At 36.6% G+C, this 12,445-nt stretch overlaps 2 protein-coding genes across 2 annotated transcripts in view; one reads left to right on the top strand and one right to left on the bottom strand.

Annotated features, from left to right (window-relative positions):
* tmem63a (transmembrane protein 63A) overlaps positions 1 to 11,460 on the bottom strand; it is a 29,006-nt gene extending 17,546 nt beyond the window's left edge. Inside the window, exon 1 of the mRNA XM_041976057.1 lies at positions 11,438 to 11,460. The gene's annotated coding sequence lies outside the window, so the exon portion shown is untranslated. The remainder of the gene's footprint in view (positions 1 to 11,437) is intronic.
* Positions 1,315 to 9,147, top strand: gprc6a (G protein-coupled receptor, class C, group 6, member A). The gene is made up of 7 exons (XM_041976054.1): positions 1,315 to 1,665; positions 1,755 to 1,921; positions 3,413 to 3,519; positions 3,841 to 4,605; positions 5,830 to 6,045; positions 6,622 to 6,745; positions 6,889 to 9,147. The coding sequence occupies exons 1-7, from the start codon at positions 1,487 to 1,489 to the stop codon at positions 8,052 to 8,054; spliced, it is 2,724 nt and encodes a 907-aa protein (XP_041831988.1). The 5' UTR covers positions 1,315 to 1,486; the 3' UTR covers positions 8,055 to 9,147.
* Positions 11,461 to 12,445: the final 985 nt, after the last annotated feature.

Genomic DNA, 12,445 nt, shown 5'->3' with positions numbered 1-12,445 from the left:
TCTTAATGCATTTTCTCAATATTAAAAAAATATAAGTAAAAGTATAAAAACAGTAGGAGGTAAAGTGATCTATTGGTAAATAAAGGTAATAGACTGAAAGGCAAACAATTGTTATAACAGATGGCCAGTTATTTACCTAAAAAGGATTGTTAGCTTATATTACTGGATTAGTAATTCTTCAAATCTATACTTTAGAATAATTTTAGGATATTTAAAAACTAAATATACTGAATTATACATGTTAAAAATAACAGGTTTATTACAGCTGCCAACATTTTGTAGTTAACAGAATATTATTCTTTACAAATGGAGTTAACAAACATAAACCTCACAGTACTCTGTTTAACAAACTTCATGATATTAAAACTTTTAATTTGGTTGGAGCTGTAAGAGATTAACAGTTTGACAGTAATTTGAGATATTCCAATAACATTCTGTAATTGAACACTTGTGTTTAGCTACAACAAGAAAGATGGAAATTTGAGCCATCATACAGTTAAATACATTCACTGGCCATCTTTCTAGCAAGTCATATTTACCTGGTTTGAATAGCCTACAGATATGCATGAAAGATAAACCAGCTGAAAAAGAAATCAGATGCTTCTTTCTTCCATTAGCCCCACAGGGAAATCATCTTTAAACTCACCACAGTTTGTTTTTGTCTGGTTATAACAGGTGAAAAAAATCACTTACCATTTTTTTGTTTTTGTTTTTATTATTTTTAAATTATTATTATTTAAGAATAGGGATCACACATTCTAACCACTTAGGTGCTTGATTTTTCAAAGTAAATGTTTAATTTTCAAATCAAGTATTCAAAAGGCTGTAGCTTGACAGTGGTTAAACAGCATACAGTAAAGAAGAAAATGTTTAATATGAACCTGAGCTTATGATGGGAGCAAATTTATTCATCTTGTTTGAACATTGAATGAGAATAAATAGCAGAGAAAGTACTTCATCAACAATGAAAAAGTGTTTTGTACGTGGTTCCTCCCCAATCTGTTCTGTTTCACTGACAATGACCTCAGTAGGTTACATCCGCTCAGAAGGGTGTCTTTCAAACTCAATTTTCCTCATAAATTTTTTATTAAAAAAAAATAAATAAAATAAATAAAAAGTGTTAGGATTGAGATACATGTGTCATTTTGCGGTACAAACAACATATAAAATAAGACATGGAAAACAACACATAACAGCTGATGTAAGTGTTTTCTTGATCCATTATTGCTGTTCTATAGAAATTAGATGAGTCAAATTTAAACACCAGGAAGTGTCTGTATTTTTTTTTAACACATTCCACATGTACCACGCAAACTGACACCATGAAATAATGAAGAGGATGAAAACTGGAAAGTCGTATTTCAAGTTCAGGAAGTTTGACAGCTTTGTCTATTAAAAAACCCCGGAGAGACTCACACAAGTAGCATTTTAGAGGTGCTTGTATTTGAGGAAGACTTAAGCATACGAGTTAAAGAAGGAGAAGAAAATGAAATATTTACTAAGTTTCTGCATCTTTTTATCAAGTTTATCGTGCCACTTTTTCTATGGTGAAAGTCGACAAGAAGCCAGAGCCCCAGGTGACATCATTATTGGAGGACTGTTCCCAATACATGAAAGTGCTGAAGTTAGTTATGCCAGTGGCAAAGAAGAGTGGACCTGTAGCAGGTAATTTTCTATTTTTATCCTAACATAAGTTGTATAAATGTCAGCATCTAAGTAGGGTTATATTTATAACATATGAGTGAATCATACAGGGTAAGCACCGCTCGGCTGGCGCAGTCCTTGATGATGGTGCATGCGGTGGAGGAGATAAATGAAAGGCGTGAGTTGGGGAACCTCAAACTGGGATATCACATAGTGGACTCTTGCGGTGATGTTACCACTGCTTTAAGAAACACCCAGTCTTTCATGAGAGGAAATGGTGAGTACTGTTGCGACTAGACCTCATTATGAATTTAGAACTCTACCTTGATGGCCATTTATTTGTAATTGTGTTTAAAATGTTTTTGGGATCTATACCCATCCATTATGGGAGGTAAAATAGCTACAAAGGTGGCAGCTGTGCACCACATTAATAATTTCTAAATACATTTTAGAACATCTTCAGACATGTTAGCCATAATCTTTTCATATAATAAAGTATGATTAAAACTTTACAACTCATCAAAACAAGTCAAACAGTAGGAGCATCTGAGTTCTCAGTGGCAATAAATTTATAGAATCTCAGTGAAACTAGATACCAGATGGTTTTCATGTTTGCAGTTTCCTTTTGGGAATATTGAAGTGCTTTTTATTAATTGAATTAAATTTCATTTTATATTGTGCTTTCACCCTCTCTCTCTCTCCACCTTTTAAAAACAATGTCCTAATTAATTATGGGCAGAATGTAAATTAAAATAGATGTAAGTTAACTCCAGATCATGTATCGTTAGTTACCGTAAACTCACTACAATGCAGCAAACTACATTAAACATTTATACGTATAAACATTTTAAACTTAATGAGAGATAAAGAATAAGTTCACAGAAAAGATTATCAACTTTAGGTAAAAAGACAAACTGCATACAGGAAAGAAAAAGCCTACTTAACTTGCAATATTCTACATATGAGGATGTAATTATAAAGAATAACTTGTATGATTCTGTCTTAAAGAAAGTGACCACAAAAAAACATTAGACATCAACTAAAACAGAGACAACAATAACTGATTGTCATCATTTCATGTCCAACAGGTTTCAGTCATATCTAACTTATTGCACTGAACAACACCTGGGATTCCCCATGTGATTACAATCTACCAAAGTTTCAAAGCTTCCTAACAGTAACTAGTAACTTAAAAAAAAATTAAATTAGGTATTTGGTGACTGCCAACGAGTCCGGCTTACTGCCGACGGTAAAGGTGGCCAATAGCTGACAGCCGCATCACATGTTTACCATCTAGCGGTGGGAAATGGTTACAGGTTCAAGTTCTCTGGCTTGGTGCTTGTTGTAATTTTACGACTTTGGTGCCTAAAGGGTTAACTCCAGAATACCTTGGTATACAGAAGAATCTGTGGTCAACTCAATGACTACAAGGTCTGCTGACTGAACAAAACAACCCCAAATCATCAGCCCCCCACTGCCGTGCTTAACAGTTGATATTGTGCTGAAATGCTCTTTTTGATTCTTTGATCCTTCTTTATTATTATAAAAGCATTAAAAGTGGGCTTAGTTTTTTACACACTGCTTCTACATTAGTTTTTCTTTTTTTCTTTCTTTCTTTATTTATTTAATTTTTTTGTTCAGTTAATTGGTTAGTTGCTGCAAGACAGACGGTGTAGAAACATCAAATTGTATTTAAAAGAACTTTAAACGAAGGCAACTGTATTTCTTAATTTGTTTGTTTGTTTCTTTTCCTGGAATACAAACACAGATCGTACACAGCAGTCTCCTCCACCTGTGCTAGCTGTTATTGGTGATTCTTACTCTGAGATATCCATAGCAGTTACACGGCAGCTTAACCTGGAGAACATTCCTCAGGTATGAAAGAGCTTAAAATAATTCTCTGCATTTTCGAAAAGCATTTAAAGTAATTTGAACAAATAATGAATAAACAAGCATTATAAACAGATAGAGGAAGACTAGATATTTCCTTTATGATAAGCCAGCCTACCCATCTGCAGGCTATATCCTCATATTTACTGTACAGATATTAAAAATGATACAGTTCTATCTCAGCTAGTTCTCAGCAACATTATTTCTATTTTTTGTTCAAAAGACAAGTTTATGTGTAGTAAGAATTTCTCATTTTGCTGTTGAACATATCTCTTGTCTGATAGTTGTTTTCTATTATTTGCACAGATAAGCTATGGTTCAACTTCTGGTCTCCTGAGTGATAAAAACCGTTTCCCAAGCTTTATGAGAACAGTACCAGAAGACGATCACCAAGCGCGTGCCATCATCGAGATTCTGAAGTATCATAACTGGACTTGGGTTGGTGTTGTAACAACTGATGGTGAATATGGTCGCTATGCAGTTGAACGCCTCAACCACCATGCAAACAAGAACAACATCTGCATTGCCTTCACCTCAGTTCTGCCAGATTTTCTTGGAGATAAAATGCTTAATGACAGCATTGACTTTGCAGTGAAAAGCATTACTGAAAGTAAAAATGTTCAAGTCATTGTGTCTTTTGCAAAGTCCAACCATATGATGTACATTTTTGATAAGCTTCTCAAGAATCCCCAAGGCAGAGGGAAAGTTTGGGTGGCTAGTGATAGCTGGTCACAATCAACTAATGCACTCAATACAACAACCTGGAAATTGGAAGATGTTGGAACAGTCTTTGGGACCAATTTTAAATCTGGAAACTCATCCAAGTTTATACAGTTTCTCCGCAATCTTGATGTAAATCCAGCTCATTCCAAGAACAACTCATTTTTGAGTGATTTTTTAAAGGGGGAAAAGACTGACAGTTCCAATGGAACAGCCATTGCTCAACTGATTAACAAGACAAGTCCATATGCCGTGTTCAGTATTGATTTGGCAGTTAAAGCAATTGCTCAGGCTGTTACAGACCTCTGCATCAACAGAAAGTGTAATGTATCCACATTGGAAACCTTGAAAGTAAGTATACACAGAAACACACACTCACACACATGCACTCCAATACTATGTATTGAAGTTAAAGAAATAGTTATCATGAACACAGAAAATTAGCAGCTGACACAACATTCACAGCTTTATATTATTTTACATTAAGCATCTGGTTACATCATTTGGTTTTGCTGTGGCTAATAATCAGACTGTGTATTATCTTACGACTTATTTTGTGTCGTTTGCTTTGATTTAGGCAACTGCTTATAGTAAAACAGATAGAAGAGAGAAAAAGCAAAAAAAAAAACAAACAAAAAACTCTCAAGGCCATACTGTCCACCACAAGCTACAAACAGGCTAAAGCTGGATTTATAGTCTGCGTATGGTTGGTTACAGCTTCACTTCAGAGGCTTCACGGGCACCTCTTCCAGACCGAGGAGCAGTTGGGGGGTGAGGACCTTGCTCAGGGGCTCACAGTGGTTTTACTTTAGTTGCTAGCCCCAGGCACTTGAATCCAGATTGTCCAGACCCAAGCCCACCTTTGTAACCACTAGACTACCACTCCCCTAAATTTGAAACGGTAGAAAAAAAATGGCCCTTTATTAACCAAGAGATGAGGCAGTTTTATTCTTTGTTATGTGATTCTTGATGCAACGCTGCCTCTCACAAGGACGGGAGTGCAAATCCGGTTTGTTTGAGTAGTACCGGAAGAATGTTGTAACCCCCAACTGAACCGAGTCCCCAATTGTCTAGCTGACAATTCTGGTGTAGCTACACCAAATTAAAGAGAAGCAGCTGAACCAGACTGAATCCTTTAGTTGCAGAAGAGACAGATAATGTTAGTAGAGAGCAAGTAAATAAATAAATAATATAAAAGAAAAGAAAAAGCAAAGCCCCCACAATATAACAGCAATACTTTTGAGATTACCATCCCACTGATGATCTTTTGTGCCCTACAGGTACAATTAAATGGTAAATGGTCCGTGCTTATATAGCACTTTTACCCAAAGTGCTTTACATACGTCACATTCACCCATTCAGACACACACTCACACACTGATGGCGGAAGCTACCATGCAAGGTGCTCTACCACGACACATCAGGAGCAATTAGGGGTATTAATTAAGTACTTTATCTTTTGAGACTGAGATTTATAAAGTAGAGATACTCATATAGAGTTATTATTGATGTGTAAACTAGCAATTTTTAGTCATTCCAGGTTTAATCACAACTTTGAACATTCTGCAATTTCAGTTCCGAGTTGCCTTACGGAACACAATGTTCTTCATGGATGGGAAAAACTATTCATTCGATGAAAGAGGTGACATAGACTCAGGTTATGATGTCATCCTTTGGAAGGAGCCCTCACCATCTTTTCTGAATACAAACAACATTGTAGGTTTTTATGACATCAAAAACCAAAGCCTGACCTTCAACTCAGATAAAAAACAAGACTTGTACCATCTCACTGTAAGTATTTGTCTCTACTACTGAATTGTTTTCCTCCTATCTTGAAGTTAACCTGTGTACATTTTATGAGCCACAAATTATATGAGCTACTCCAAACTTTGTTGGTTGAGTTGTTTTCGGGTTTAGATTATGTTCAGATATGTTCAAAGTCAATGAATAAATCTAATAATATAGAGAAAAATCTCTTTATCAATTTATCTACTCTGTTTTGAAGGGGAATTCTTCAAAAAAGACAAAACACTGCAAAGAAAAATCTGACCCCTAAACTGCACTGACACTCGGCTCTTATATGTCTGCTGCAAACGAATTACATCACTAATTTCCATCATGTGTTGCTGTACTTTGTGCTAATTGGAAATTGTTGGCATGGCATGACATTCATGACCCTTCTTTTGCATATTACTGTGAACATACTAGTTTTAGTTTTTATTTATATAAATTTATGGTCTGAAGCCAGAGGTGTAACAGCTTGTAAAAAAGGTGAACCAACTTGAGGAAATGAGCTAATTATTTAATACTGTGACTTTTAACGGTAACTGACTTTACTTGCATGATAAGGATGATTTTTCTTCACAGGAAGTGATTTCCAGGTGCTCAGTCAGCTGTGAACCAGGTGAAAGGAAGATGTCAGCTGAAGGCCAACCAGTTTGCTGCTATCAGTGTGAAAAATGTCCAAAGGACCATTTTTCCAACACAACTGGTGTGTATTACAACAGAGAACAGTCAGACTGGTTAAATACAATAAAAAAGTCAAACAATTATAATACAAAGCAGTTTTTTGGGTGGCTTATTGTCAACTCCAACTTGAAAATATTTTATTGTGTATTTACCCTCCTTTTACAGATTCCCCTGCGTGTCATCAGTGTGATACTTCCACCCAATACTCCAAAGAGGGTAGCTCAAATTGTACTGAAAAAGAAGTTGTCTACCTGAAGTGGAATGATAAGTATCATATTGTAGTGCTAGCATTTACAGCTCTCGGAGCTTTGCTTTCCCTTGTTGTTGGGATCATCTTCATCTCATGCTGGAAAACGCCTGTGGTGCGCTCATCTGTGGGCCCCATCTCCATCCTCCTCCTTACATCTCTTTTTACCACATTTGTTAGTGTACTATTATTTGGTGGAAGACCCAACGAATGGCAGTGCAAGGCACGACAAGTGCTGTTTGGTTTGAGTTTCACGATGTGCATCTCCTGCATCTTGGTCAAGTCATTCAAAATCGTCTTGGTCTTTGAATTTAATCCCAAAACAAAAAGTTTCCTGAAGACACTCTACAAGCCTTATGTGATTATTGCCACATGCATGGCAGGTCAAGTGCTGATCTGTGCCATTTGGCTTGCACTCAAGTCTCCAATGCCTATGTGGGATAACAAAGCACCAGACAATCAGCTTTTGATGTACTGTCATGAGAATTCAACATCTTTATTTGGTGCCATGCTAGGCTATATTGGCTTTTTAGCTCTCATTTGCTTGGGTGTGGCATACAAGGGAAGAAAGCTGCCTCAAAGTTATAATGATGCTAAGTTCATCACCTTTGCAATGCTGATATTCTCCATTGCCTGGATCATCTTTGGCCCTGTTTATGTTACTGTCACAGGAAAGTACCTTCCAGCAGTTGAGATGGTCGTCATCCTCCTCTCAGCCTACAGCATCTTGTTTTGTCAGTTCCTCACAAAATGCTACATTATTCTTTTCAAGCAGGAAGCAAACACAGTGACTGCATTTCGTCAAGATATAAGGAACTATTCCTTGGGTAAAGACACAGAGGAGAACTCTATTGTGATACAAAACCCTGTATTATCCATGGAGTCACTTCCAAACCTAGTGCCATCTGATCCACTGACTGATCAGAGGTCATTCAATAATCCTCCTGTGACACCATACCCTTCTTCTCCGGTATTAAATCCTTCACCCACCATGCCTCAGGCCAACCTCAGGCTGGATCGCAAGAGGAAACAATTGCATAGATATTTAAGTTTACCAGAATCAGCAGCACATTATTCACGATAGTTTAAAATGTTAATTGAAGCACAAAATAACTAAGACCGCACTGCCTGATATTTCCTCATTTTTTGTTACTGTTACTGTTATTGTTACTGATTAATTTTCTGTTTATTGATAGATTGACAAACTACTTCAGCTTTAAATTATTTAAGATCTACTGCCTTTCAACAGTTGTAACATTTTCATTATTGACTGATTGTTTTATTGACTGCTCTCAACAAATTATTTTAATTACTCTATAAAATATCAAAAACATGTTTGTATGTCAAAATCTGATCAAAAATCCAAAAGCTGTAATTTTTCATGAATTCACACACAGTGCGGAGAGACTGTTCAACCCCAATGAAATCTAATTGGGATTGAACAGTTCAAATAAAAACTGATTGAAAACAGCATTCTTCAAAGTCTGCAGATAATATTTTGCTATTTTTTTCTGCATATTTGTGAGGTAATCCAAATGTAATCTCAACATTCTCTCTCTCTCTCTCTCTCTCTCTCTCTCTCTCTCTCTCTCTCTCTCTCTCTCTCTCTCTCTCTCTCTATATATATATATATATATATATATATATATATATATATATATATAGGTTAGCTGTTTAGGGATTATTCCTTGGGAAAATATGCACATTAGAGCTTGCATGGGATCCTATGTCGTTACGAAGACTGTTCTTGTGGTAACATGATAATTTATCTCGTTATGTCATGAAAACAGTTTTAAAACAACAAGCGAGTCCGGCCGCTCTCAGCTTCCCTTGGATTCAGTACCACAGAGTCATCGTCAAACACAGTATCACCTGATCCCTTGACTCATCGTATGTCACTAAGTTACATGTTAGTTACATTTGAGTGACTGAGCACATTGCTTGAAATTGTCATGGTCATTATAAGAATGAATGCCGATTATTTTTCCATTTGTTGACTGATCACTTTATTGACTTATTGGTTTAACTTGAAATGTCAGAGTATTAAATGTAAAAAAAGGAGAAACTGCTCACAACAAAATAATTAAATGATTTGATGAAGCTGTTTGTCATATGAGAAGTACAAATGAGCGTAATGGCCAATCACTGACAAATAATTATAATTGTAATGATAAAAACATGTTTTGAGGGTTGTATCATTCACATGTATTGTTTGTGATCAGAAACATTGTGATAATATCCTTATGCACAATACCTGTGGTGGTAGTTCTGTTCGTTTTTTGTGAATGTATTTGAGGGTGAACAAGCCAACTTTCTACACATACAGAGTGGAAAATGATTAGCAGGCTCATTAAACATCAGATACTGTAATTATCTTATGATGATCTAAAGGTCTGATGGAAAGGTTTGACCGATTATGTGTTAGCTACTGTAGTCATATTTTTAAAAAGTATAATATAATGATGAGTCACCTGTCTTACCTAACCTGTCTTGTTGCTTTTGTGCTTGTGTGTTTGTGAATGTATGTGTGTGTGTGTGAAGATCAGGAAGGAAATAAAGTAGGAAACTGTTGTTTTTTTCATAATAGCAACAGGAGATTAGGAGTTCAGACAAATAAATGAACAGTTAGTGTAAATTCTTCTCCTGTAGCTCTGCAGACATTCCTCTCAGTCATGCAACCCAGCAACACATACCAAAGGAGACCTATAATAAGATCTTTGTGACTTGTTGAGTTTGATTTGGTCAGAGACTGGTCAGTGCTGTGCTTTGCTGGTATCTGAACAGTAATTTGCATAACATCAGACATAGCAGAGCAAATCTGGATTGTTCCACATTTCAGACATCACATGAGCTGCGTTGACGTGGTTTGCAGGACACAGCGTTTAAAACCAATGTCATGGGCCACTACCAGATGTGACAGTCGTCAAAATAATAAATCCAATGCAATTAGCCAGTAAATTTGCAGTTAGATTTTGGGGTTCCTCTGAGTATTTCTTTCTCTCTCTCACTCTTTCCCCTAGTTTTCCATTAAGGGATTTTCTGTTCATCTGTTGTGCTGTTTGCTGTTCATTTCTGCTTCCCAAGTCTTTCTGTGTGTCTGTTTCTTGTTTCTGAGTGAGTGTGTACATACAGAGAAGTAGGGGTTGTCAGTGTATATACACAAACATCAGCCTGCTGCTGCTGCTGTTTGTGTGTGTGTGTGGTGGCTGTTCATGCCTCACTGTGGGACGCGTTGATTAGCGCTCACTACCGCTCAGCTCCCAGCTGTCCTTGCGGCTGGCTGCTGATTGAAACCAATCAGGCCTGCGATGGCCCCATCGCAGTGACCCCTCACCCCTCCCGCCCCTGCCCTAATCACCTGCTGATTGGCCCACGCAGGGCCCCCTCCCGTTGGCACGGAAGGTTAATTTGACCGGCGGATGAAGGCTCCAGGAGGGAATAGGAACGTGCGCTGGGTGATATTGCATGGATATAGCCCAGCTGTCAATCACAGCCACTTAAAAAAGAGCAGCTCGGGAAACAGCGACAACAGAGAGGGAAATAAAAAAGAAGGAACAGTGGTGTTGGTAAAGAACATTGTAGAAATACTGGTAGTGGCTTAATTCTTTTCTTTCTTTTTCAGCATGAAACATATCCACATTTAAGATTCTTTTACAAACTATTTCCACAGATGGTGAAGATGCACTGCAAGGTTTTATTCAAAACATTTTTAGGCAGAAAAAGGAATAATTAAATAATAGTAAGCCAATTTTTTTAAAATTAAGTTAAATGGACCTGAAAAATACACCTGTAAAATAAATTAGCAGCCATCTACATAAGAGTAGTTAAGTATAATTACAATAGATATGATTTTAAGTAACATAATTTAGGCAGGATCTCTCTTTAGTTTGTCCTGGTAATGACAATCCTTTCTTTCTTTCTTTCTTTCTTTCTTTCTTTCTTTCTTTCTTTCTTTCTTTCTTTCTTTCTTTCTTTCTTTCTTTTTATACGGTGAGAATTGTAGTATAGACGTTTTGTCAGAGGGTGGCAGTGTTGTCTACATTGTGGAAAGTTCTATTCTCCGTAGACAAGAAATCAATTAATGCTTCATTTGTTTATGTCTTCTCTTTAATTCAGTGCTTACCCTACAGCACCTAACCATTATTCTTTGACTACACATACACATGATGGTTTACTTTCACATTTGAGTCTTGAAAACTCAAAAAAAGTAAACTTATGCACTTTGTCAGCTGCTTGTTATTTTTTCCAGTTAAAAATTAACATAAAAAGCCTGAGTGAAATATGGCAGGTGGGACTTTAGTCAAGATTTATTTATTAATTTATGGTCAAACTAATATGAAAAAGTTTTCTTAAGCAGCACAAAACAGATTGTCAATAGTAAGTCTGAGAAAAGGATGCATTTTACAGTAAGGTACAAACAGTTTATTGCTAAAGACATTAAAGTAATAATAGTAGCAGTAAACTTACAACACTTCTTTTCAGCAGAAAAACCTTTCCCCACACTGGTCTAACTCTTAGTCTCTAACTCTTAGCCTCATCGGTCCCTGGATTTCTCCCTATCCTGTGTGAATGTGTACAGTTTGTTGCAGGTTCTTCTCCCTCTCAGTCTCTGGTGGGCAGAATAATGTTGCCAGATTACCATATCATTACCATATCATTTCCATGTCATTATCATTCTGCTGCCTAATACCTCTGTGTGGATGTGTGGGTGTGTCTGAGTGTGTTTGTGTGTGTGCATGAGTCTGAACTTTGCATCAGATCTTTAACACAACCTCCCATAGGAATACACACATCTCCCTGAAAGCCTCATTCTGTATTTCACTGTCACAGGCTCTACCTCTCAATCTCTCTATCCATGTAAGCACATCATAATTCTTAAAACCATGTTCTTCATAATCCTTCTGTGTGTATGTGTTTGTGTTAATCTAAATGCCTGGACATTTACCAGTTTAGTAATATCATTCTGTTGGCACTCATAAGACTTTTAAAGTAATTACTAGTTTAGTGAAAAAAGAAACCAACAAAGGATGGAGTTTTCCCCATTGACCTTTGCTCTTTTGAAAGGTTTTGACAGGACATCACTTTCAAAGTTCTTCTAGGCAAATTCAAATCAATGTAAGTTATACTTTTTGCATACATCTAAAATTTCCCAGCCCTGTCTCGTGATAAATATTGGTCTATGTGCATTTTTTTCTCATTCAATGAGTAAAATCTTTTTTTTTTTTTTTTACATTTGGCATGACTGCTAAAGGGATGCAGGAAGCTTCTGTCTTGCTTTGCCACCAATTTGCACTGTTTAAATGGGGTGCAGGACTTGTAGTAAGCAATAAGTGAATATGCTTTAAGGCAACTGGGCATGTTTTTCTGACTAGGCTGTTAACCAGAGTTGAACTTGACCAATCCCTGCTTTTAGTCCACTTTCATCCCCTACTGTATCCAAATAAGGACTTTATTTTCTCTTCAGGCTATTTTGTA

The sequence above is a fragment of the Melanotaenia boesemani genome, chromosome 22, assembly GCF_017639745.1.
Source record: "Melanotaenia boesemani isolate fMelBoe1 chromosome 22, fMelBoe1.pri, whole genome shotgun sequence".
Lineage (NCBI taxonomy): Eukaryota > Metazoa > Chordata > Actinopteri > Atheriniformes > Melanotaeniidae > Melanotaenia > Melanotaenia boesemani.
Note: the sequence above shows the minus strand (reverse complement) of the source record. Positions and strands in the feature narration are given on the sequence as shown.